This window comes from Dama dama, chromosome 20, assembly GCF_033118175.1.
Source record: "Dama dama isolate Ldn47 chromosome 20, ASM3311817v1, whole genome shotgun sequence".
In the NCBI taxonomy this organism is placed as follows: Eukaryota; Metazoa; Chordata; class Mammalia; order Artiodactyla; family Cervidae; genus Dama; species Dama dama.
The window spans coordinates 20,131,958-20,157,407 of NC_083700.1; the positions used below are offsets into that span (position 1 = coordinate 20,131,958).

At 42.0% G+C, this 25,450-nt stretch overlaps 1 protein-coding gene across 2 annotated transcripts; it reads left to right on the top strand.

Annotated features, from left to right (window-relative positions):
* The first annotated feature begins 367 nt into the window (after positions 1-367).
* TDRKH (tudor and KH domain containing) lies at positions 368-25,355 on the top strand. 2 transcript variants are annotated; one of them, XM_061120818.1, is made up of 14 exons: positions 368-500; positions 16,609-16,745; positions 17,381-17,487; positions 18,105-18,294; positions 19,197-19,336; positions 19,443-19,764; positions 20,864-21,024; positions 21,202-21,374; positions 21,609-21,673; positions 21,955-22,106; positions 22,332-22,433; positions 22,681-22,774; positions 22,978-23,065; positions 23,244-25,355. In XM_061120818.1, exons 2-13 carry the CDS (start codon positions 16,622-16,624, stop codon positions 23,028-23,030), a joined length of 1,683 nt encoding a protein of 560 aa, XP_060976801.1. In that variant the 5' UTR covers positions 368-500; positions 16,609-16,621; the 3' UTR covers positions 23,031-23,065; positions 23,244-25,355. The 2 variants fall into 2 exon arrangements, with proteins under 2 accessions (XP_060976801.1, XP_060976802.1); XM_061120819.1 differs by lacking the exon at positions 16,609-16,745 and having other exon boundaries at positions 387-500.
* The last annotated feature ends 95 nt before the right edge of the window (positions 25,356-25,450 follow it).

A 25,450-nucleotide genomic window follows, 5' to 3' on the forward strand; every position in this document is an offset into this window, starting at 1 on the left:
CAAAACCACTAATTTTGTGCGGTGATGCGGTTGCGTGATTCCACCCCCTTGCACCTCCGGAGCGTTGATTTACACCCCCCACGCCCACCTCAGTGGAAGCCTCTGGGTAATTGGCCTGGAGATGGGCTGGGAGTACTCCTTGAGCCTCTAATTGGCTGTTTAATACTCAGCAGGTGCAATCTCAACGTCGTCGGCTTTCCCTGGAGTCTATTGGCTGACCTGGTGGGCCGGGCTTTGCTTTCCATCCGGGTAATTGGGTACCAGAGCGCAGCACAGCGCCGTCGCTCAGGGGCAGTTCCCGCGAGGATTGGTTTCGAGGAGGAGGTTGATTGGCCGGGCTTGCAAGCCGGGCATTGATTGGTGCGGGCCGGCTGCGGGGGCGGGGAACGGGCGGCTGAAGCGAGGCTGGCGCGCCTTGGAGTGGTACTGCTGGTGAGAGGTGGCTACCGCCCCAGCGGTGAGGTGCGAGGCAAAGTGCGCGACGGCTGACTCCAGGAGCGGTAAAGGCAGGGACCAGGAGCGGAGGTTTGGGGAGTGGGGGAGGCTGAGCCAGGGACACCACCGGCAACAAGAAGGCGGGGAATGTGGGGCTGAGAGAAGAAAGGTGCCCCCGGGCGAGACGAGGGTGTGGGGCCGGGGAGCTAGCTTCTGAGCCTGGCATGGTGAGGCGCTATGTGGGGGCAGCTTTCTCCCACCCCGGGGCTAGTAACTGTTCCCATGAAAGTGCGCTCGTCCCAAGGTAGTCACAGCGGACCCTTGCACCGTAAGAGAGGGTTTGCCCCCAAGCCATTGATTATCAGTTTGCCTCTCATTTCCCAAAGCTTTTTCTTTAATGGTCTTCAGTATTTGTTTTTCCAGTTTCCCTCTTTAGTTTTTAATGCAGATAGAATCGTGGGTTTTGGCTCAAGACTCCTGTGTCACAGGTACTCTTTCCTCAGCTGAGAGAAATGGGTGAAGGCTTTTTTCACTCACTGGTTTAAAAATAAATGTAGCAAGAAGGAGAAAACTTTAAAAAAAAATGAGAAAATTGAATGAGCTGCTTCAGTTCAACAAACCGATCACCATGTTTTAGGTACCTTGTAGGTTCTGGTTGTTAGGAGATATTGGAGTGACATATCAGATCCTGGCTCCCATGGAGTTCACTTTGTGTTTTGAAATGTATATCAGATAGTTGTTAGCAACTATTTTAATACAAATATCAGGAAATGTCAAAGTTAGCTTTTACTGAAAACCGTTACCTAACTACATTTCTCAACCTTGAAATGACCCACGTGTCTATTCTTTATCTAGGAGCTATGATCTTAAGTTCTAGTCTCCTCCTCATGTTCAACTTGAAGTAATAAAATCAAACACAAGTTAGCATTTAGTTATGTAGAATTAGCGCAATGCCTGGTAGCTCAGACGGTAAAGCGTCTGCCTACAGTGCCGGAGACCAGGGTTCGATCCCTGAGTCTGGAGGATTCCCCTGGAGAAGGAAATGGCAACCCGCTCAAGTATTCTTGCCTGGAAGATCTCATGGACTGAGGAGCTGGTAGGCTTGACTGAGGAGCTGGTAGGCTTACAGTCCATGGGGTTGTAAAGAGTCAGATACGACTGAGCGACTTCACTTGCACTTTATTTTTTTCACTGTAGAATTATTCTCATTTCCATCATATTTTCCACTTTTAATTTTTAAGAGAAATTTAGCAATGTGAAAGGACATGTAAACAACTATACTTGATTAATATTAATCAAGGAGATATTCTTTAAGATACCAGCTGATATTATAGCACAAACCTCATTTGTAGTATCTGAAGAGATGTTAGTAAAATTTAGGTTTTGTTTCAAATGGAAGTCACCCAGTAAATTCATCCATGTCACAGACGTTCATCCCCCCCACCCCCACCCCCAAAAGATCATCAGTATTCTGTCTCAGACACTACCATCTACCAGGTGCTCAAATGAGAAACATGATAGCCGGCTCCTTGGCTCACCCTCTGACTTTTCCATAAATCAATTGCTGGGTCTTGTGTATTCTTCCTTTGAAAGCTCTCTGAACCAACTGTCTGCTTCTCTCCATCTCCATCATTGACACCTGGACTAGCCTCTGAATTAGTCTCCCTACACCGGCTGTTGCTGCCTTCAGTTCATTCTCAAGACAGACATAGCCCTTAATCAATGATTATAAGCAAGCAAGTGCTATGAAGGGATGTTTGGAGTACTGCAGAAACCCATAGCAATAAAACCCAGCTTAGTACAGGGTCATACTAGGGTCATTCTGTCCTCTCGGAGACAGAGAAGAACATTTTGAGGTGTTCTCGAGACCCTTTGGAAAACCTCAAGGTTAATTAGAGGTCAGATGAACTTTATTTAGAATTTGAACTTTGGGAAGTTTGTCAAAAATATCAAAAAGTTTTGAGACTTCTCTGTCAGTGGTTAAGACTGAGCTTCCAATGCAGAGAGTGCCAGTTCCATCCCTGGTCTGGGAACTAGGATCCCACATGCCACTCCATGTGGCCAAAAAGTTTAAAAAAAAAGAAATATATCAAAAAGCTTTAAAACACTTGGTCAAATAGGATTGTACGTGGAACGATTCTTAGTCACGTAACCAAAGTGACAATAAAAGATCTCAAAGGCAAATATAGAAATGTATTTCTGTTCCTCATATCTTCTTTTTCCTGAAAACATTTTTCTTTCCTTGGATACTGCAATGTTTCCCTTATTCTAGTAGCTTTAATTGCATGTATTAATTAGAATTCCCAGCTCTTAAAACTCTAATTTTTGATGAAAACTAATGCAATTAACTTTTTTATGTTAGCATTCTGTAGATTGGCAAGTTTATATATAGTATGTAAATATTTATATATTATTTATGCTCATAAATAGTACATAAATACTATTTATGGTTTCTAGAAAACATGCGCTTTTTAATAGCAAATGTCTTAGCATGACACCAAACCTATTAAATAGTTCAGATATCTTTAGTTTCTTTGTGAAAGGAAATCTATATTCACTAATGCTACAGTAGTTCGTTTTATTTGGTAATTATCTATTCCGTAGACTTTCAGCATTTAACGTAATTTAGCAAAATGCTAAAATTTCAAATTACCAAAATGTGGAGAGCATTTTGGATAGACATTCCCAAAACATAATTAGTCCGAAAGAGTTTACCTAAAGACTTTTATTTAATTTACCTCTATTTACTTAAAAATTTCACCATATCAAGTTATTTTCTTGCCAGCAAATTTTACAACAGATTTAAGGTCTTGTTTGATTTCTAGTAAATCAGTACAATAAAAATATTATCCATTATGTTAATGATTCTAAAGAGATATATATTATTAATTCAGCAAACTTAAGCTAACTTTAATACCAGCTATTGATTCAATATTGAGTATTTCCCAGCTGTTACCAACAAATTTGGCTTCACCTCTTGGTGGGTGTCAAGCCATAAAATCAAGTCAAAGACTGGGAGAAAAAAGGATTTATTACTTGCAGCAAGTAAAGAGAACACTGCGGATCTGTCCCAAAACAGTGTCTCCTCAAATAGCAAAACTGGTGGGGCTGTGTAAGGGCACATGCATATTCATGAAGGGACTTGGGTGATTGAGAGTCCTAGCTTTAGTTGATTGAAGTCAGGAGAGTCAGGAAAAGACAACGTCATCCCTTAGGTGTCAGTTGATCTGGTGGGTCAGTGCTTCAGGCTAATCTTTAAGATGGAACCTGGAGTTCTGTTAACAACTGATAATATTATCTTAGCTGTTGTTACTTCTCTTGCCTGATAAGCCATTGTTTTCTGGATTCTTTGTTCTCTTAAAATCATTAGTTACAGTCATGAGACCTGTTCAAGGACAAGCATTGTGGCCAGGCTTAGATCACAAAATGACTTAGGCTAAAAATGGCTTCTCTACTGTCAAGAAAACGTGTCCAGGGACCTCTTATCTATCTGCTTACAAGATCATGTGAAGTTTCTGAGTATTTATATAGGTGTTTTATTTTCTTTAAGCCAATTATATAGAGTTCTTTTACAAATTAATTTTGGCAATACAGCACATCTACCGGAGAAGGCAATGGCAACCCACTCCAGTACTCTTGCCTGGAGAATCCCGGGGATGGAGGAGCCTGGTAGGCTGCCGTCTATGGGGTCGCACAGAGTCGGACACGACTGAAGTGACTTAGCAGCAGCAGCACAGCTACAACACAGATACATAACAGACACTCTATAGTTTTCATTCCAAAATTTCAGCCATGAATCAGGGACAATAATGTTAAACCCATCAGTTACAAACAAATTCAAATTGGATTCAAATTGGGTTTCTGGCAGATGGAACAAATCAGTCACCTTTTTAGATGGCTAAACCCTTTTTACTAATACTTAATGGAGAAGATAGTTAAGACTTTGTCATTGACAAATTCCAAATTACCTACACCCTTCCTGAAATTTTCATTTTATTTTTTAAATTGAAGTGTAATTGATTTACAATGTTAAGTTAGTTGCTGGTATACAGCAAAGTGATTCTGCTATACATATATACATGTGTTAGTTTTCATATTTTCCATTATGGTTTATTACAGGATATTGAATATAGTTCCCTGTGCTATACAGTAGGATGTTGTTTATCTATTTATAGAGTAGTTTGTATCTGCTAATCCCAAACTCCTAATTTATCCCTTGTCCATTCCCTTTTCCCTTAGGTAACCATAGGTTTGTTTTCCATGTCTGTGAGTCTGTTTCTGCTTTGTAAATAAGTTCATTTGTGTCTTATTTTAGATTCTACATGTAAGTGATATCATATGGTATTTGTCTTTCTGACTTATTTAGTATGATGATCTCTAAATCCATACGTGTTCCTGCAAATTACATTCTTTTTTATGGCTGAGTAATGTTTGTGGTAGAGTAATACTTGTGCCACATCTTCTTTCACTGCTCCTCTGTCAGTGGACAAGCAGGCTGTTTCCATGTCGTGGCTACTGTGCATAGCTGCCATGAACATAGAGGTGCATGTATCTTTTTGAATATGGTTTTCTCAAATATATGCCCAGGAATGGGATTGCTGGATCATATGGTAGTTCTACTTTTAGTTTTTTAAGGAACCACCATTCTGTTCTCCATAGTGCCTGTATCAATTTACATTCCCACCAACAGTGTAGGCGGGTTCCATTTTCTCTACACCTTCTCTAGCATTTATTGTTTGTAGACTTTTTGGTAATGGCCATTCTAACCAGTGTGAGATGATACCTCCTAGTAGTTTTGATTTGCATTTCTCTAATAATTAACAGTGTGTTGAGCATCTTTTCATGTGTTTTTTGACCATCTGTCTTCTTTGTAGAAATGTCTATTTAGATCTTTTGCCCAGTTTTTGATAGGGTTGTTTTGTTTCTTTAATTGAGCTGCATGAGCTGTTTGTGGCATAATCTGAAGTCAGGGAGCCTGATTCCTCCAGCTCTTTTCTTTCTTAGAATTGCTTTGCCTATTCAGGGTCTTTTGTGTTTTCATAAAAATTTAAAAGTTTTTTGCTGTTAATTCTGTGAAAAATGTCGTTGGTAATTTGATAGGGATTGTATTGAAACTGTAGATTTCTTTGGGTAGTATACTCATTTTGACGATACTGGTTTTTCCAATCCAAGAACATGGTATAGCTTTTCATCTGTTTGTCATCTTTGATTTCTTTCATCAGCATTTTATAGTTTTCAGAATACAGGTGTTTTGCCTCCATGTATAGGTTTATTTCTAAGTATTGATATTTTATTCTTTTTGATGATACATGGGGTTGTCTGTTTAATTTCTCTTTCTAATCTTTCATGCTTCAGTCATGTCCGACTCTTTTCGATCCCATGGACTATAGCCCACCAGTCTTCTCTGTCCATGAAATTCTCCAGGCAAGAGTACTTGAGTGGGTTGCCGTGCCCTCTGCCAGGGGATCTTCCTGACCCAAGGAAGATCTCTTACATCGGCAGGTGGGTTCTTTACCACTAGCGCCACCTGGGAAGCCCCATTGAAATGCAAGAGTGTATTAATTTTGTATCTTGCAACTTTACCGGGTTCATTGAGCTCTAGTAGTTTTCTGGTAGTATTTTTAGGATTTTCTGTATATAATATCATGTCATCTGCAAACAGTGACAGTTCTTTTCTTTTCCAATTTGGATTCCTTTTATTTATTCTCTGATGGTCATGGCTAGGACTTCCAGAACTATGTTAAATAAAATTGGCAAGAGCAGACATCCCTTGTCTTTTTCCTGATCTCAGAGGAAACGCTTTCAGCTTTTCACCATTAGTATGATGTTAGCTGTGAGTTTGTCATTCAGTTCAGTTCAGTCGCTCAGTCATGTCCGACTCTTTGCGACCCCATGAATCGCAGCACTCTGGGCCTCCCTATGCATCACCAACTCCCGGAGTTTACTCAAACTCATGTCCATCAAGTCGGTGATGCCATCCAACCATCTCATCCTCTGTCGTCCCCTTCTCTTCCTGCCCCCAATCCCTCCCAGCATCAGGGTCTTTTCCAATGAGTCAACTCTTCGCATGAGGTGGCCAAAGTATTGGAGTTTCAGCTTCAGCATCAGTTCTTCCAGTGAACACCCAGGACTGATCTCCTTTAGGATGGGCTGGTTGGATCTCCTTGTAGTCCAAGGAATTCTCAAGAGTCTTCTCCAACACCACAGTTCAAAAGCATCAATTCTTCAGCACTCAGCTTTCTTCATAGTCCAACTCTCACATCCATACATGACCACTGGAAAAACCATAGCCTTGACTAGACGGACCTTTGTTGGCAAAGTAATGTCTCTGCTTTTTAATATGCTGTCTAGGTTGGTCATAACTTTCCTTCCAAAGAGTAAGTGTCTTTTAATTTCATGGCTGCAATCCCCATCTGCAGTGATTTTGGAGCCCAAAAAAATAAAGTCTGCCACTGTTTCCCCATCTATTTGCCACAAAGTGATGGGACCAGATGCCATGATCTTAGTTTTCTGAATATTGAGCTTTAAGCCAACTTTTTCACTCTCCTCTTTCACTTTCTTTTTTTTTGTGTGTGTGTGTAATAAAGTTTTATTAAAGTATAAAGGAGATAGAGAAAGCTTCTGACATAGGCATCAGAAGGGGGCAAAAGAATACCCCTTTGCTAGTGTTAGCAATGGAGTTATATACTCTCCAATGAATCCAAAGAATGTCTGGAGGTTGCAAAGACCTCACCAGACCCACTCCCATAATTTACATTTTAAGATAACAGAGTTGGCTAGAAGGTTTAATCCAAAGATTGTCCTCAAGCAGGTTACATCCTTGTAAAGACCAGACCTACTCCCATAATTTACATTTTAAGATAACAGAATTAGCCAGAGGGTTTAATCCAAAGACTGTCCTCAGGCAGGATACATTATTGTTATATAATCCTAAGGAATGTAGAGGAAAAAAAGTAAAAAAGTTTGTCCTTTCTTCCTCCTTGAATATCCCAGACCTCTCTCTCCTTGGGGACCCCTAGACTTCTTATCAACTTGCCTAGGAAATGACTCTCTCATTCCCCCCTTTTCTTTTAGGAGAATTATGTTGCCTAGGGAAAAGGGGCGTCGTTCTCATTCCATAACTGCTTCCGAGCTGACAAGGGGCGTTGTCCCTAAATTGGTGAGGCAACATATTCTCCTAATCCTCATAGTGAGGATGTCTGATCCAGGGGCTCCAAGTAATAGTTGGAGGAGGCTGTGGCACTCATAGGAGCTCGGACAACTATTTGTAAACTAAAAGCTTTTAGACGGTTAGAAAACCCCATTATACAGTTACAGATGTAAGGCAAAATAGTCATTAAACCAAGTTAAAATCAAGTCACATTATGTCCATAGTTACATCAGTCCATCTTAAGGTTGCTGGTGTCATCAGTTTAAGAAGAGGTATCACATGCGATTGTTGAAGGTATTTGCAGACTTGGAGAAAGTCCTTTCCTTGAAGTGGAGATGTCCACCACGGGAAGCCTTCCACTGATGAAGAGGGGAGTGCTCCGCAGACCCAGCAGTTAGACCGATTGTGGAATGCAGCATAGGAGTGAGCCCAGGACAGGAAGGCATTGTCTTGAGGATCAAACAGCAGACTCAGGATTTCTGGAGTCAGCAGAAGTAGGCTCACATAGATTATCAGGCCCATCTTGTCCTAAAGGATCCCGGACGAGCCCCCAAGATGAAAGGTTGTTGCTGAACGATGAGACGCGGGATTCAATCCGGGGCCAGAGACGAGGCTGGATCGCTCAGAGCTTTTGTGTAATAAAGTTTTATTAAAGTATAAAGGAGATAGAGAAAGCTTCTGACATAGGCATCAGAAGGGGGCAAAAGAGTACCCCCTCCTCTTTCACTTTCATCAAGAGGCTTTTTAGTTCCTCTTCACTTTCTGCCATAAGGGTGGTGTCATCTGCATATCTGTGGTTATTGATATTTCTCCCAGCAATCTTGATTCCAGCTTGTGCTTCTTCCAGCCCAGTGTTTCTCATGATGTAATCTGCATATAAGTTAAATAAGTAGGGTGACAATATACAGCCTGAGTTTTTTTAAATCATAAATTGGTATTGAATTTTTATCAAAAGCTTTTTCTGCATCTGTTGAGATGATCATATGATTTTTATTCTATTTGTTAATGTGGTGTATCACACTGATCAATTTGTAGATATTGAAACATCCTTGCATTTCTGGAATAAATCCCACTTGATTATGGTGTATGTTTTCTTAATGTGTTGTAGGATTCACGTGGTTAGTATATGAGAATTTTTACATCTATGTTCATTAGTGATATTCACCTGTAATTTTCTTTTTTGGTGGTATCTTTGTCTGGCTTTGGCATCAGGTTGATGGTGGTGTCATAGAATGAGTTTGGAGTGTTCCTTCCTCTGCAGTGTTTTGGAATAGTTTCAAAAGGATAGGTGTTCACTCTAAATAAATGTTTGATAGAATTTACTTGTGAAGCCATCTGGTCCTGGACTTTTGTTTGTTAAAAGTTTTTAAATCACAGTTTCAGTTTCAGTACTTGTGATTGGTCTGTTCATATTTTCTATTTTCTTCCTGGTTTTCTTTCCTTTCTTCCAAGAAAGGAGACTGTAGCTTTCTAAGAATTTGTCCATTTCTTCTAGGTTGTCCATTTTATTGGTGTATAGTTGCTCGTAGTAGTCTCTTATGATCCTTTGTATTTCTGTGGTATCAGTTTTTCATTTCTAATTTTATTTATTTGCGCCCTCTTTTTTCCTTGATGAGTCTGGCTAAAGATTTATCAATTTTACCTTTTCAAAGAACCAGCTTTTAGTTTCATTGATCTTTTTTGTTTTCTTCATCTCTATTTCATTATTTCTGCTCTGACCATTATGATTTCTTCTATTAACTTTGGATTTTTTCTTTCCCTAGTTGCTTTAGTTGTAAGGTTAGGTTGTTAGATTTTTTCTTGTCTCTTGAAGTAAGATTGTATTGCTGTAAACTTCTCTCAGAACTGCTGCTGTGTCCCATGGGTTTTGGATCACTGTTTTCATTTTCATTTTTCTCTAGGTATTTATTTATTTTGTCTTTGATTTCTTCAGTAAACCATTGGTTGTTTAGTAACATATTGTTTAGCTTCCATGTTGTTTGTTTCTTACCTTTTTTTTCCCTTGTAGTTGACTTCTGATCTCAGTGTTGTGATTGGAAAAGATGCTTGATATAATTTGTTTACTGTCATTACTCTCTTTTGTCTAACTTTCTATGTTTGTAGCCTCTGTTCCTCAGCCTGCAGGATTGTAGCTTCTTGCTTCTGTTCTCTGTCCCCTTGTAGGTGAGGTTGGTCCAGGGGCTTCTGCAGGCCTCCTGGAAGGAGAGACTGGTGCCTACCCACTGGTGGGTGGAGCTGGGTCTTGTCCCTCTGGTAAGCAGGAGTGTGTTTAGAGGTGGCTGTGGGATCAGGACAACTTTAATCAGCCTGTCTACTGATGGGTGGGGCTCTGTTCCCACCTCCTTAGTTTTGTTGTTGTTGTTGTTGTGCTGGGTCTTCATTGCTGGGTCTTTTGTTGCTGCACACAGGCTGCTCTTCGTTGCAGCACATGAGCTTCTCATTGCAGTGGCTTTTCTTGTTGCAGAGTATAGGCTTCAGTAGTTGCGGCATGTGAGCTCAATAGTTGTGGTCCATGGGCTTTTGTTGCTCCACGGCAAATGGAATCTTCTCCGACCAGGGATCCGTGGATCCTGGACCAAGGATCTGCCCATGTTCCCTGCATTAGCAGGTGGATTCCTATCCGCTGTACCACCAGGGAGTCCCTGTTGGTTGGCTGACCTGAGGCATCTCAGCACTGGAACCTGTAAGCTTTTGAGTGGGGCCAGGTCTCAATGCCCAAATGGGGACCTCCTGGAGAGCTCACATTGAACATTCACTGGGGCCTCTGCCACCTGTCCTTGCCCCCACTGTGAGCCACAGCCAACCTCTATCTCCCCAGGAGAACCTTCAAGACCTCCAAGTAGGTCTGGCCCAGGCTTCCATGGAGTCACTGCCCTGGGTCCCAATACATGTAAAACCTTTTAGGTGCTAAGAGTAGAGTCTGTTTCCCCCCCAGTCCTGTGGCACTTCTGCACTCAAGCCCCACTGGCCTCAAAACCAAATGCTTTGGGGGCTCCTGCTTCTGATGCCAGATCCCCAGGTTGAGGAGCCTGACGCGGGGCTCAGAACTCTCACTCCTGTGGGAGAACCTCTGCAGTATAACTATTTTCCAGTTTGTCAGTTGCCTACCCAATGGGTATTGGATTTGATTAAATTGTGGAAATGCCCCTGTGTCTTATTGTGGTTTCTTCTTTGTCTTTGGATGTAGAATATCTTTTTTATTGGTTTAAGTCTTTTTTGTCAATGATTGTTCAACAGTTGTGATTTTGGTGTTTTCATGAGAGGAGGTAAGCTTAAGTCTTTTTACTCCACCATCTTCTCTCTTCGATATCCGGTAGACTTTTTAATGATGGCCATTTTGCACAGTGTGAGGTAGTACATCATTGTAGTTTTGATTTGCATGAAATTTGTGTTTTTAAAAAATAGTCTGGGGAATTTCCTGGTGGTCTGCACTCCCAGTGCAAGGTTCAATCCCTGGTTCAATTACACAAGCCACACAGTGCAGGAAAAAAACAAAGGGTCCAGATAAGAGCTCCAGGTGATTTGCATCCCAAAGGCATGGGAAGAAAAACACCAGTTCCTCCTTGGAGTACTTTGTTCCTTAAGGGCTAGATTTTTGTTCTTCAGTACTTTCAAGCCTCTTAATAAGTGAGGTTTTGTTGTTGTTTAGTCACTAAGTCATGTCTGACTCCTTGTGAGCCTGTGGACTGTAGCCTGCCAGGCTCCTCTGTCCATGGGATTTCCCAGGCAAGAATACTGGAGTGGTTACCATTTCCTTCTCCAGGGGATCTTCCCAACCCCTGGAAGAGAACTTTTATCTCTTTAGTCTCTGGCATTGGCAGACAGGTTCTTTACCACTGGCACCACCTGTGAGGTTTGTATTATTTCTAGAGGCCACACTCTGGTCCTATAAAGACTAGATTTTTAAAAACAAGTGATAGGGGAAGCACACTGACTGAAAACTGCCCACCCTAGCCAGGCACCATAGTAACTATTTGCCTGAGTTATTTTATGACAGGAGTTCCTGGTAAGGAACACGGAACTCATAAGCCACCACTAACCGGAAGAGTTCAGGAAAGAACAAAAGGAGACACCATGTGTCCAACCACCTTCCATAATCCTTCTCGTTGGCATCCATCTTGGCTGAGCAATGCGTGTGCCACCAGGAAGGGCTCTCGAGTCAGGATGATTGGCCAAAGACAACCTGGAAACTAATCCCATTACCATAAAACCTGAGACTGTGAGCCATGTGGCAGAGCTGTTTTCCTGGATTCCCTTACCCTTCAGCTCTCTGCCCAGGAGCCCTTCCCAGTAATATTTCTTGCTTGGTTAGCACATGTGTCTACTCGGACAGTTCATTTCCAAGTGTCAGACAAGAACCCATTTTTGGGCCCTGGAAGGGGTCCCCCTTCCTGCAACACAAGGACAGTGGTTTTTAATTCCTCATAAAACTGAGTAGCCACCTCAGTGCAAGGACTGACATATGCATTGACCAATGCTGGAATTTTATGTTCCCTCATTTAGCTTGGGGGACAGAGGCCCCACCTCTCCCCAGTAAAATTTCTGTCAAGTTCTAAATATCAGCTGTGATCAGTTTAGTCAGGCCAGTGGTCACCCATCTTGGCAATCCATTTACAAACACTTTTAAGGATTCTTCCTGGGTTTAAGAAAGTATTTAGCTATGGTCTACAGCCTCAGGTGTCCCATTTCTTTTTCTTTTAACTGAAGTATAGTTGATTTACGATACTGTGCCAGTCTCTGCTATATAGCGAGTGACTCAGTTTTACACATATATTTCTTTTTTTAAATACTCTTTTCCATTATGGTTTCCTGCGCTGTATATAGTAGGACCTTGTTGTTTGTCCATTCTAAATGTTGGCATCTACCAACAGCAGATTCCCAGCTGGTCCCTCCTCTCCCTCCCCGTTGGCAACCACAAGTCTGATCTCTGTGTCTGTGAGTCTGTTTCTGTTTGTATAGGTTCATTTGTGCTGTGTTTTAGTTTCTACATATAAGTATGATATTTGTCTTTCTCTTTCTCACTTCACTTGGTATGATAATCTCTAATTGCATCCATGTTGCTGCAAGTGACATTATTTTGTAGTTCTTTATGGCTAAGTAGTATTCCATTGTGTATATGTATGTCTCATCTTCTTTATCCATTCATCTGTCAGTGGACATCTAGGTTATTTCCATGTCTTGGCTTCTGTGAATAATGCTGCTGTGAACAGAGGGGTGCATGTATCTTTTTGAATTATAGTTTTGTCTGGGTGTATGCCCAGAAGTGGGATTGCTGGATCGTATGATAACTCTGGTTTTCTGAGGAACCTCCATACTGTTTTCCATAGTGGCTACACCAACTTGCATTCCTTAGGTGGTCCCATTTCTAAAGGTAACCATTTAATAGTGTCTCCGGAGTGGAAAGGCAAGTCAGAAGATTATTAGAATGAGTATTCAAAGATAGAGGGGAGCAGTTTTTAGGTACCTATCATTAGTCTTTCATTAGCCTTCTACAACAAATCTTTAAATGAGGCTATTTTGAAATTTTGAAGTCTTTTGAGGCTTCTATATATCAGTTAAAATAGGTACAGTAGTTTAAGATGAGAGCTGTCTAAAATTTTAACTTGGAAGTTTTTCAGTTCACAGGATCCAAAGCTTTAAGAAGCTAGCCCTGTACAAATATTTCTCCCTGCTAACCTAATTTTTAAAAGAGAAAAATTCTTTCCACTATTTCTAGTAGACCCTGCAGGCAGAGTTTCAGGAGACTGCCAGCTTTTAACTGCGTTCAGAAAATCAGTTTTGGAATGCCAAAAAGAGAACCCAGTCTTGGCCATTTCAGGGTGGGGTTTCCTCTAATTTTTAGCTAAGTATTTGCGAGCATACATAAACCCAGCTGGTATTCCTGTAGGTGGCTGTCTGTCTGCACGGGAGTTTGGCCTTCGAGGCACAATTTCCCATTATTAACTTGGCAGCCTAATTCAGATATGAGATACAGTCTGAGCAACATTATAAGGGCGGTATAGTGAATCGAATGTGTGCTGCTTCTGAGTCTAGCTCCCCAAGAATGTTATGCTTTATGGTTCAGGCAGGTATTTTCTGCCAGTAGGATGGTTTGGTCAATGCGTGGTGCAGATATACAGTGCACAGTGGAGAGGAAAGAGCAGGCCAAAGGGCAGAGGAAATTTTTTTTTTTTAATGTTTAAATTATCCTCCACTTGCTTAGAATATGAATTTTTATTTCATCACACGTAATTTGTTAAAGTTAAAAGCAGAATGGTTGTAAGTGTATTGATGGGCTAAGGAGTAAGTCTGTGAAGACAGAAGTGACATGTGACAGAGCAGGGATACTTAAGAAAGCACATCCTGTTCCCCTAGTAGAAGTAGTGTTAGAATATAAGGCTGTGGAGATGATAGGCAGAGATTAGGTTATAAAGAACCTTTCATACCACTGAGCTTACATGTAGGCAAGAGAGTTGCTGAAGAATAAGAGGAAGTGTGTTCATTCAAAGATTATTATTGACCAAATGCTTATTAAGTGGCTACTATGTGCTAAGGGGCTTCCCTGGTGGCTCAGACAGTAAAGCCCTGTCTGCAATGCAGGAGACCCGGGTTCGATCCCTGGGTTGGGAAGATCCCCTGGAGAAGGAAATGGCAGCCCACTCCAGTATTCTTGCCTGGAAAATCGCATGGACAGCGGAGCCTGGTAGGCTACCTTCCACGGGGTCGCAAAGAGTCGGACATGACTGAGCAACTTCACTTTCACTTTCATGTGCTAAGTACTGAGGAAAAAAGTTTTAAAAATTCCTGCCTCTGGGGAGTTAACTTTCCAATGGGGAAACAATCAAAATGAACACCTTGCAGGTCATTATAATGACTGGGTTTTAATCATAGTGAAATGGAAAACCGTGGAAGGATTTGAGCAGATGAATAACACTTTTCACTTACTCCAGCTGTTGTATTGGGAATAAATTGTACGATGATAAAAAGCAGGGAGGTAATTAAGCTTTTTAATAATCTAGACAAGAGATAATGGTGGTTTTGAGCAGATGTTGGTCATAGCAATGGAGAGGTTAAAAAGTAGTCAGGTTCTGGATAATCAATGTAAAACAAATAAGATTTGCTTCCAGGATAGATGTGCTGTTTGAGGGGAAGAAGAGTAAGATTTTTAGCCTGAGGAACTGGAAAGAATGGAGTTGCCACTAACTGATAGGGCAAAGAAGAAAGGAGTGAGATCCGGAGTGCTTCGCAAACTTGGCATTTGCTAAGTTTGAGATACCTATTAAACATCAAATGGAGATATTTCATAAGGAGTTGGATGTATAAACCTGGAGTTGAGGAGAACAGTCCTCACTTGATCTATGAATTTGGGAGTTAAACATCAGCAAATAGATGGGGCTTAAAGCCAAGATGGAATGATTCTTGAATAAAGAGGGCAAAGGACAGAGCCCTGGGTCACTCCAGTGTTTAGAGGTTAAAAAATGGAGCAAGAAACAACAAAGTAGGCTGATGGAGCAGCCAGAGAGGGAGAAGGAAAACCAGGAAACAGTACTGTGAAGCCAAGTGAAGAAAGTGTCAGAGAAGAGGGAGTCACCAGCTGTGCCAGACTCTGGTGGTGGGGGAGGTAGAGGGAGGACTGAGACTTGATCACTGGATTTAGCAAATCCAAATCCCTGGTGACTTCACTGGAGCAGCAGGAGTGAACTCAAGAAGAGAAATCTAGCACAGAAGCATTGACACTGAGTTTTCTTGTAAAAGGAAGAAAAGAAATGAGTAGTATTTGGAGGAATAAGTGGAATTGAGAAAGAATTTTAAGAAAGAAATAATAGCGTGTTTGTCTGCTCCTGGAAAGATTCGGTAGAGAGGAAAAGATTGATGATGCAAGATAAGGAAGGAGAGCAACACTTATATGAAAGACTCAGTGCTAGAGCCAAGATAGTTCATCCATGACCACAGGAAGGAAGATAAAATATTTAGGAGGTGGAGGTGGATGGATCAGTTTGGAAGTTAGTGAATATTTTCTCCAAATGCTTTACTTTCTCAGTGAGATAGGAAGCAGACATCAGTTGAGAGGGAGAATGAGGAAGGAAGCACTAGAGGTTGGAGAAGAGATGGTATAAAATAATTGGGAGGATAAGAAAGTATTGATACATGAAATAAAGAAATAAAGTGAGGGATATCTTAAGGTATGCTTGGTAAGAAAATGAAGATACAGTCAAAGACTAATAGCAAGAAGACTGTTACAGTGGTCTAAATGAGATTTGATGAGCAATCAGTTCAGGTACAGTGTCAGGGTCATTAGCATATAGATAGTAGTTCATGCTTCAAGTATGGATAAAATTGCCCAAAGAGAGCAGAGTGACAATAACAATGGCTAGAGGCCACTGGAAGACAAGCTCAAAACTCAGAAAACTCCTCTAGATAAATAGAAACCATGGGAAAGAGAGAACAGAGGTGAGATTAGATAAGGCTTATATAAGCCATCTAGGTTAATTACCTGGAAAGTTTTAGTTTTGATAAAGGAGCAGGAGAGAATCCCCTTTCACTGTTAGTTGAGGAGTAAATAGAAATAAGGAGTACAGAGAATAAATAGATCACACTTCCAAGAAATAGAAGTAGCAAAACCTAAACCTGGGCCTGGAATGCCATTCCTTTCAGAGACAACAGCATCTGGAAAGGCCAGGAGGCATAGAAGTACACATGTAAGGAATTTTAAATAGTTTGATATGAAATGTAAATTTTTTTAAATATTTGATTCAGTTAATTTCTTGTTCCTTTGTCTTTTAAAGCTGATCAATAGATAGTTCTCTTTGCAGGGGTTGAGAAGGGAGTAGTACTCCTCTATTTAGTCATATGTGTATGTGTCCCTCAGCTAACTTTCTGAAAAAATACCCTGTAGCCTTTCACATGAAGTACACCTTGAGACTGTTCAAGCTCTTGAAATGGGAAACTAGGCTGTAGTATTCTTTGTAATATTGTAATGTGTTCCATTCTCTCTGACATAAAAGTTGTATGAAAGCTCCTTTCTCTTCATTTGCTTATTTCAGGAGGCGGCCCAAAATGTCCACTGAACGGACTTCTTGGACAAGTTTGTCCACTATTCAAAAAATAGCACTGGGCCTTGGGATCCCTGCCAGTGCAACAATTGCCTATATCCTATACCGCAGATATAGGGAAAGCAGAGGTATGTGAATCCATGGCTGTACATACCGAAATGGTTAGACTATGTTCTGGCATTGTTAACTTGAAACTTCTTTCAAGTTATCATTTGTTGGGATGTAATTAATTCTCTGTGAGGGACCTTTGAAACAAAGTTTTTCTTTTCTATGTTAATGTGAAGCTAGTCTGTGAAATGAAGAGTCATTTTATAATTCTGTTTGATTTGTTCCCTTCAGCAACGTCAGCACTGTAAGGGATTCTGCTAACTGTTGGGTCCAGTTTCCCCACAGGCTGGACCTAGAGAGTAGGACTTACAAATATGATTTGTGTATAAACAAGGGAAGTTCTGAGCCTAGTGGACTCCTCAGGCAACTTCTGGCCTTCATTCTTCTCCAGGAGTCATGTCTTGGGAGAAGTAGTTTGCCCAGAATCCAATGGCTTTTCCCATTTTAGCATTTGAAAACAGTATCCCAGAGAGAATGCCCATCTTCTGGTCTTTCAGGACCTTTTAGTTCCCACTCAGATGCTGCTTCTCCTTCTCTTTATGATTGAAATCCTCAATTTATCTTTTACATCAGTGTCTCTTTGACAGCTTTGATTCAGGGGAGGGGAAGTAATAGCTTTGGGTATTGTCTAAGTCTGATCTGATGATCTGTGCAGAAGAACGGCTGACATTTGTTGGGGAAGATGACATCGAGATAGAGATGCGAGTCCCCCAGGAGGCTGTAAAGCTCATCATTGGCCGGCAAGGAGCCAATATTAAACAAGTGAGTGTGTGAGCAGGCAGCAGCTTTCCCAGGGACTGATTTCTGCTGTCCATCCTCTGTCCCCATTCTGTAAAACCCACTTACACTATGTATATTTTAAACAAACAAACAACATCAACAACAAAAATAGGAAGTTTCTAGCTGCTGTTTTCCTTCCAGAGATGAGTACTTCGACTTCTTATAGAATGGGTGACTTAGCTTGAAATGGGGATTTTTAATTGGATGGTTCTCATCCTGGTATAGTTCGAATCATTCCTTTCTGCAATGGAATTATGAACTCATTAATTGGCAGTAATAAACTAATTGCTCCCTGATTGTTTTTACCATCTTCCATTATTCAGTTGGAATGTCAAGGAAGCAAAATAATTGATTCTTTAATCCAAATTTGGGGAAAGACCAGTCTAAACACAGAGAAGCTGTTTTGGATTAACTGCTGTTTAGGGTTACCTTTGTCTCTCCTCCCATAAGTACATATAATTGAAGACTGCTTATGGCATCCGATTTCACTGATTGCTGTGTCCAGTTCATCCACCTCCAGGGTTAGATTTAGAGTACCCTTAGCTGACCCAGATGAGAGCTCTTCCAGAACATACTGCCACGTATCCTTTTCTCTGCAGCTAAGAAAGAAGACAGGTGCTCGGATCGATGTGGACACGGAGGATATAGGAGATGAGCGGGTGCTGCTTATCAGTGGTTTTCCTGTTCAGGTGTGCAAGGCCAAAGCAGCGATTCATCAGATCCTGACAGAGAATACCCCAGTGTCTGAGCAGCTCTCGGTTCCCCAGAGATCTGTGGGCAGGATCATAGGTACCCCTGGACAGCTTTCTCTGCTGTCTCCTTTTTGTTTCCCCTTGCCTTTCCTTCACACCTTCTGGAGGGTTTTTCCTGGCCTACTTCCCCTTCACCTTGCTGAGGAAAAAAAGACAGGGAAATTGAGACCAGAGCTTTACTTTTTTATAGAACTAGTGGTAAAGCAAAACTCAGTACCTCAAGAAGTTGTAAGAGAACTTCCCTCGTGGTTCAGTGGTTGAGAATTTGCCTTCCAGTGCAGAGAACATGGGTTCGATCCCTGGTGAGGGAACTAAGATCCCACAAGCCTCAGGGAAGCTAAGCCTGTGTGCCACAACTGGAGGGATGCCTACATGCTACAGCTAAGACCCAACACAGCCAAAAATAAATAATAAAAAATTTTTAAAGTATGATCTGAACCTTACAAATAGGTTCCACAAGGGTTCAGGTAAATGTATTTACCTCATATTAGACTTTTAAAGGGAAGCTAAGGATGCTGATTTTATCCTAAATCTCTCAAGACCATGCTCTACAAAGCAGCTTTTATGCCTTCCCCTAGAGCATTCCTCATGCTGCTGTGAGAGGCAGAGAAGTGTCCTGTCCTTGGTCCAGTGGTTTCATGTAGGATATCTTCTAAAAAAGTGAGGCTGTGAAGTCTGCTCAGTGGCCAGAAGATGAAAGTGACATGACCACATTAACTTAGCCAGTGTGTAGAATTTAAATAAAATGGATAGAGCAAATAATCTAGTACCCCCCTTATTATAGTAAGGATTTCAGTAGCTTCTGTTTCCCATTCACCATCCTACATTCTGTTTAGTTTGAAAACGAGCCCTGACTCTCCCCTCGTAGTGTATACAAGATAGTGGCATCACTAGTAGTAGTAGAGGAAAGGACAGTGTTTCACGTATTATTCAATACAGGGCGAGGCGGCGAGACAATTCGTTCTATCTGTAAGGCCTCAGGAGCCAAAATCACCTGTGACAAAGAATCAGAAGGAACATTGCTACTATCAAGACTTATAAAAATCTCAGGAACGCAGAAGGAAGTGGCAGCAGCTAAGGCAAGTAGCTAACCTGAATTGTATCTGAGAGTGAGAAGAACCCTTCACTCCATCCTGGGTCAGTATCTGACCATGTAGATACCATCCCTTCTCTTATTTTCCACAGCATTTGATACTGGAGAAAGTTTCAGAAGATGAAGAACTTAGGAAGAGAATTGCTCATTCTGCAGAAACCAGAGTTCCACGGAAGCAGCCAATCAGCGTAAGAAGAGAGGAAGTGACAGAGCCAGGTGGAGCCAGAGAGCCAGCTTTATGGAAAAACACTGGCACTAGCTTAAAACAGGCTGCACCTCTGGCAGTTCCTCCCCACAAAGGAGATGGCGACGTGGCTGTTGTAGGACCAGAAGAGGGTTCCTGGGAGAAACCTAATGATGACAGCTTTCAGAGGTCTGGTGTCCAGACCAGTCCAGAGATGTCCATGTTTGAAAGTATGTAACAAAGGGGGAACCCCTTAGCCATATGAAAGATAGAAATACTGGCTATGTGTGTATGCTCAGTTGTGTCCAACTGTTTGTAACCCCATGGACTGTTGCCTGCCAGTCTCGTCTGTTCATGGGATTTCCCGGGAAGAATACTTTAACAGGTTGCCATTTCCTTCTCCAGAGTATCTTCCCAACCCAGGGATCGAGCCCTCTGCCAATCCTGCATTGGCAGGTGGGTTCGTTATCACTGCTACCTGGGAAGCCAGAAATACTGGCTTAGATATCCCAGAATAAGGAAACAATAAAAAAATAATTTCTGTTTTCTTGACTACATTTACAGTTCTTTAATTACAGATGGGACTTTCTGGTAATATTTTCCTTGGGTTAATACTGAACACCAATTTTTTTTCTGAATACAAACCAGCTAATAATTAGAGAACAATATAGAAATATGCTCGTTCACAGGAAACTGGTCTGTAAGTAATACATCAAATAATTGAATTATATGATATTCTTTCTTCAAACATATACAAATAAGTAAAATACTTTTGAGTCCAATATTTTTTCCTGTCTCATTACTGTTCTTAAAAATCTTCACCATTCAAGAAGAATGAAAAGGCTGTGGGCTTTTTCTTCTATGCATAGGCACTGGGATGGGCAGGGAAGACCACAGTCCTTAAGAGGTTCGTAGACGTGTCCAGGGTCTGTAATGAGTCGGTGGTGGAATACAATCTAGAGCAGGCCCACATCTGTCCACATATCTTCTCCCTGGTCCTGCTGTAGCTAGCATATGGGCATTTCCCTTCATTATAATTGGTGCTGATTTGAATACATGGCAGATGACAAAGAATGTGAATGAACTCTAGTTACTCAATTACATAGAAAGGAAGAGAACATAGCTTATCGTACCTTTCCTTCAGGATTTTCTTGTATGATTCATCCACTTGTCCCTCCAGCCATTTTTAAATGGTATTAGCCACTTGGTATTTGTACCTGTCACCCCACCGATGCAGTCTTCCCATTTCAACCGGAGATGATTCTGATAATGGTCATCATATTAGATAACAATGATTCTGTAGCTTAACTTGCTTATGCCTGTGGTTAGTTCCCAGTCCGGACTTCAGTTTCCATGCTGATGAATTCCTAGAAGTCTATGTCTCTGCCTCTGAACATCCTAACCACTTCTGGATCCAGATCATTGGCTCCCGCAGCCTGCAACTGGATAAGCTTGTCAGTGAGATGACCCAGCACTACGAAAATAGTCTGGTGAGTTGCTGCGGGGACAGGGCTGGGGTCCGATGAAGGGGGACATATCCTTTTCACTGTGATGTGTTCTCTTCCCCTTCCTGTGGAGCAGTGGCTTGTTCTTCCTTCTGGTGTCCAATCTCTTAGCCCCTCCCTTCCTAACTCTGCCGTCTCCTGACTCCTCACTTCCTTGTGTAGCCTGAAGACTTGACTGTACACGCAGGAGACATCGTCGCTGCACCTTTACCGACAAATGGTTCCTGGTATCGCGCCCGGGTCCTCGGCACCTTGGAGAATGGGAACCTGGACCTTTACTTTGTTGACTTTGGAGATAATGGAGATTGCCCACTGAAGGATCTCAGGGTGCTCAGGTCAGTGTGGCATCAGGCTGGAGTCTCATCCGCTGACTCAGTCCTGGCCATAGCATGGTGAGCTGTTGGCACTTCTCACTGGGGAGGGGGTGGGGGTAGGGTTGGAAGATAACCTCTTTACAGAGATCAGTTAATTATCTTCTGCTGCTGGGTTAACTGGTGCTGTCTAGAAGCAAGGAATATAAGAAGGCCCTCCTAGCACTAGGATTCTAATTTCAGTTTCTTTCACTTTAGGAGTGACTTTCTAAGCCTTCCGTTTCAAGCAATAGAGTGTAGTCTGGCACGGATTGCCCCCTCAGGTAAATTGGTCCTATTAACTATTGGCTCTGCATCCAAATAGAATAACTTTCATAGGGCATGTGGTGGGGATTCTCACATTCCCAGGCTTTTTGAGTTCTGGGGGCTCAGGCGCCTTTTCATCACCAGTGCCAGACAGCAACAGCCAGAAACCTGCCTGGCAGTCAGACACAGGTACCTTCTGAAGTAGACAGAGGTAGTTCCAGCTTCCCTCCAGGACATAATCCCACCCCTGTCAGCACTGACCCCTTCTTAGGCTCTGTCTACAATTTTTTTTAACCAGGTGAACAATGGGAAGAGGAAGCTTTGGATGAGTTTGACAGACTCACTCACTGTGCTGACTGGAAGCCCCTGGTGGCCAAGATCTCTAGCTATGTCCAGTCTGGGATCTCAACTTGGCCCAAGATCTATTTATATGATACCAGCGACGGGAAGGTAAGACTGAGGTTCACTTGTTGCTCACTGTCTCTTCAGTATATTTATAGGCTCATCTTCTTTTCCTTTCCCAGAAATCCTTATTTGATGATAGTCCTGCCTCATAAGATCCTGCTTAACTGAACCACCAAAGGGATTTTTTAAAGTATCAATCCCAGCTCTTCTGCCCTTCCTTTGATTTGCCCTTCTTTGAACACCAAGAAGCCTTTTCATTTCTTTTCTCAGAAACTTGATATTGGGCTAGAATTAGTTCGTAAAGGATACGCAATTGAGCTTGCAGAAGATGTGGAAAAAAGCCAAGCTGCCCCAGTGATGTTAGACGACCTCGTAAGTGAGCCTTTACCATCATGGGGTGCTGCTCTGGGACCAACCTTGTGCCTCAAGACGGGGGGTTTCTAGTCAGGCATGCAATTTGTAGACCACTCTTAAGGACTCTGAGTTGCTCCACCAGTTGATCAAGGGAAGCACTGTGTCCCTCAGCAGCCACACCAGACTCTGAGCAAAATGATGCAGTGGCTTCTCCTTTCCCACCAGCCAAACACATTCTTCCTTTTTCTCCTGTTTATGCCCTCAGGCCACAGAAACAGATGTCTCACTGAGCATGCTCACTGAGACCAAGAAGAGCCCTGGAGAGATAGCAAACACCCTGTCCTGCCTCAGTTTATCAGGTACAACAGCATTTGCTCCCTCGAGCATCTCTGGAAGTTACCAATTCTTAGTCAGCCTCTCCGAACTAGGGAAGTTGTGTCAGGATTTATCTCCTAACCAGAGTGGTCATTGAACACCAAAAAGCCTATTTTTTTCTCTGATCCTCAATGGCAGTGCCTGCCACAGTAGGGCAGTATCTAACTTTATCCTCATGTCTGAATAGAAGCTGCTTCTATGTCTGGTGATGATAATCTTGAAGATGACTACTTACTCTGAAGTCACCTTCAGTTGCCTCAGCCATCTACTTTGCTGTGAGTAGAACTGTCCTCTATCTGTAGCAAGCAGAGAGTAATGAGGGTGACCACAGGGCCTTGCCTCTTCCCTGTAGCCCATCATATTACTACTTCTCTGCAGCTGCCTTCCTGCAGTTTTACTTTCAGTTTGAGCCCTTTCAAGCTTTTTGTGTCTTTGTGTGTGTGTCTTTGGCAGGTTTGGCGTAAGACTTGGTGCCTGGAGAGAAGAGCCTGTAATAGAGATCTATGCAGTTCTTCCTTCGTTATATACATGACCTGGCTTGCTGTGAACCAAATGCATTTTCTTCTTGCACTGGACTACCAGAGGGCATGTGGGGTGGAGGGAGACAGACACATGCCCCTACTCCACCACCGCCCCGCGTGCCCTGTGCAGTGTGAGGGCTGCCGCACGGCGCTCAGGCTCTCAGGATCCAGCTTGTTCCCCTCTGCCAGTCATGATGCACAGTATGCTAAGCAATGTCCTCCTTGAGGCTGGGAAACAGCCAGGGTTTGGTTATTGGAAGTGATGATTCTGCAGACTGACTCACCGCATCAGGTTGACTCTGGTTAAGGGGAAATCTTTTGAGTGGTAAACTCAAAGATTACAGTTAAGTCAGACAGCAAAGGCAAAAATCAGCATAATTATATTAAAAGCCTCAGGAAGTAAGAATACTGCTTCCCAGCCTCAACTGCTGATGTGTTATTGGAGACAAGATTTTTGTAACAGTGCTCTAGCTATTTCCCAGTAAACTTTGGTTAAAATACAAGTAGACAAGGAGAAAGGTAACTCAGGAAATATTGCTATATTGCTGGTATAGTATCTATATCAATATATGTATACACAGAGCCACAGAGAACTTGTAGAGCTGTTTAGATCACTTGGGGTGTTCTTTGCTAAATAAAGTTCTTAAGAAAGTTATCTAAAACTAAATGCTGGTTGAATCACAGGGTGGAAACAAGCCTATGGGTACCTTCTGTACTGAAATCTGGTAAAATTGCCGAACACCTCACACCACCTATGAAACAGCTGTCCCTCTCATGTGCAGATCATATTCTTTCCTTAAAGCGACTTCAGGATTAATCATTCACTAACACTTCACCTAAAAGAGGTAGATTAGAATTATAGAAACCTGGGTTCTAGGACTAGATCTTTGCTGTGAACTTACAGAGCCTGTTTCCTTACATAGCATCTCTCCATTTCTGACAGTATTGTAAGGATCCAGTGAGAACTGTGAAGGTGTTTGAAAGTGGGCGGGAGAATAACAGTAAATTAACTTTTTTTTTTTAAGATCAGCAAGGTAAAGTAGATTTAAAACTAGTATATAAGACACTGATATGTGGGACTTTTTAATCTAGGAGTTAATGAAGTCTACCCATCTACTACATGGCAACTATATTTTCCCAGAAACACAATTTTCAAATTTTATTGTCTTAGAAAAACCTCGGTACCAATTAGCAGAAAGACTTCAGTGAAGGAGCATCTCTGGGTAGCTTGGGTAGTCCCACAGGAATCAATGAAAGCGTGCCGTTGATTTGATATTTCAGACCTTGGCTGCACTTGCTCACTGAAGCAGGCTCGGCCCTGGAATTGGAGCTACTCTACGACAGGATCATGGGGCTAGTCAGTCCCCAGTTTCCTCAGCCTTTACTCTTTTTTAAAAATTTTATGTCATCGAAGTATAGTTGATTTACAGTGTTGTGACAATCTCTGCTGTATCGCAGAGTAACTCAGTTATACACATACAGACATTCTTTTATTTCTGTATTCTTTTCCATTATGGTTTATCCCAGGATATTGAGTATAATTCCCTGTGCCATACAGTAGGACCTTACTGTTTATCAGCCTTTACTCTAAAAAGAGGTCTCCTGATATAAATTGTTCATAGGACTTCTCTGAAAAATGAGTGGTATCTCATTCTTAGCTACAGTTTGTTACTGTGTATGAAAGCCTTTTCCTTTAATATGGCTTTTAAGACCTCTTAACCCATCCTGATGGGTTCCCTATTCTTAACAACACTACTTTTGCAGCCTCCTGGAATGTTCCTGCCCTTAAACTAGTGCCACAGGAACCATGTACCTTCTCTGATTTCCTTCACTTGTCTCCAGTTTGAACCGAAATATATGGATAAAAATATCCCAGTAAAGCTTAAGTCTTTCTGAATTCCCTGGTGCTTGGTTCCTGCTTCTGGCAGGTGCTCAGATGGTTAAAACAAATGAGGGAATGGTTTGGGGACAGGGGAAAGGCAAAAGCTTAAAATCCTCGGGTCCTTCCCCTGTCTTGCTCAGACCCCTTTGAGCTTTTCAGTCATCAAACTTCTGTCTGTCCTACAGTGAATTCAGCTCTGTAAGGCTCATTTTTCACTCCAGCCAACCCTCTCCCCCCCGCCCCCCCGCAAAGAAATA

Bases quoted from the DNA above. Each gene is read 5' to 3' on its own strand.
- TDRKH (XM_061120818.1), top strand. From the start codon at position 16,622: ATGTCCACTGAACGGACTTCTTGGACAAGTTTGTCCACTATTCAAAAA. The intron at 19,765-20,863 runs GTATGTAACAAA...GCCTGTGGTTAG, and splicing joins AGAGATGTCCATGTTTGAAA to TTCCCAGTCCGGACTTCAGT. The intron at 21,375-21,608 runs GTCAGTGTGGCA...CTTTCACTTTAG, and splicing joins AAGGATCTCAGGGTGCTCAG to GAGTGACTTTCTAAGCCTTC.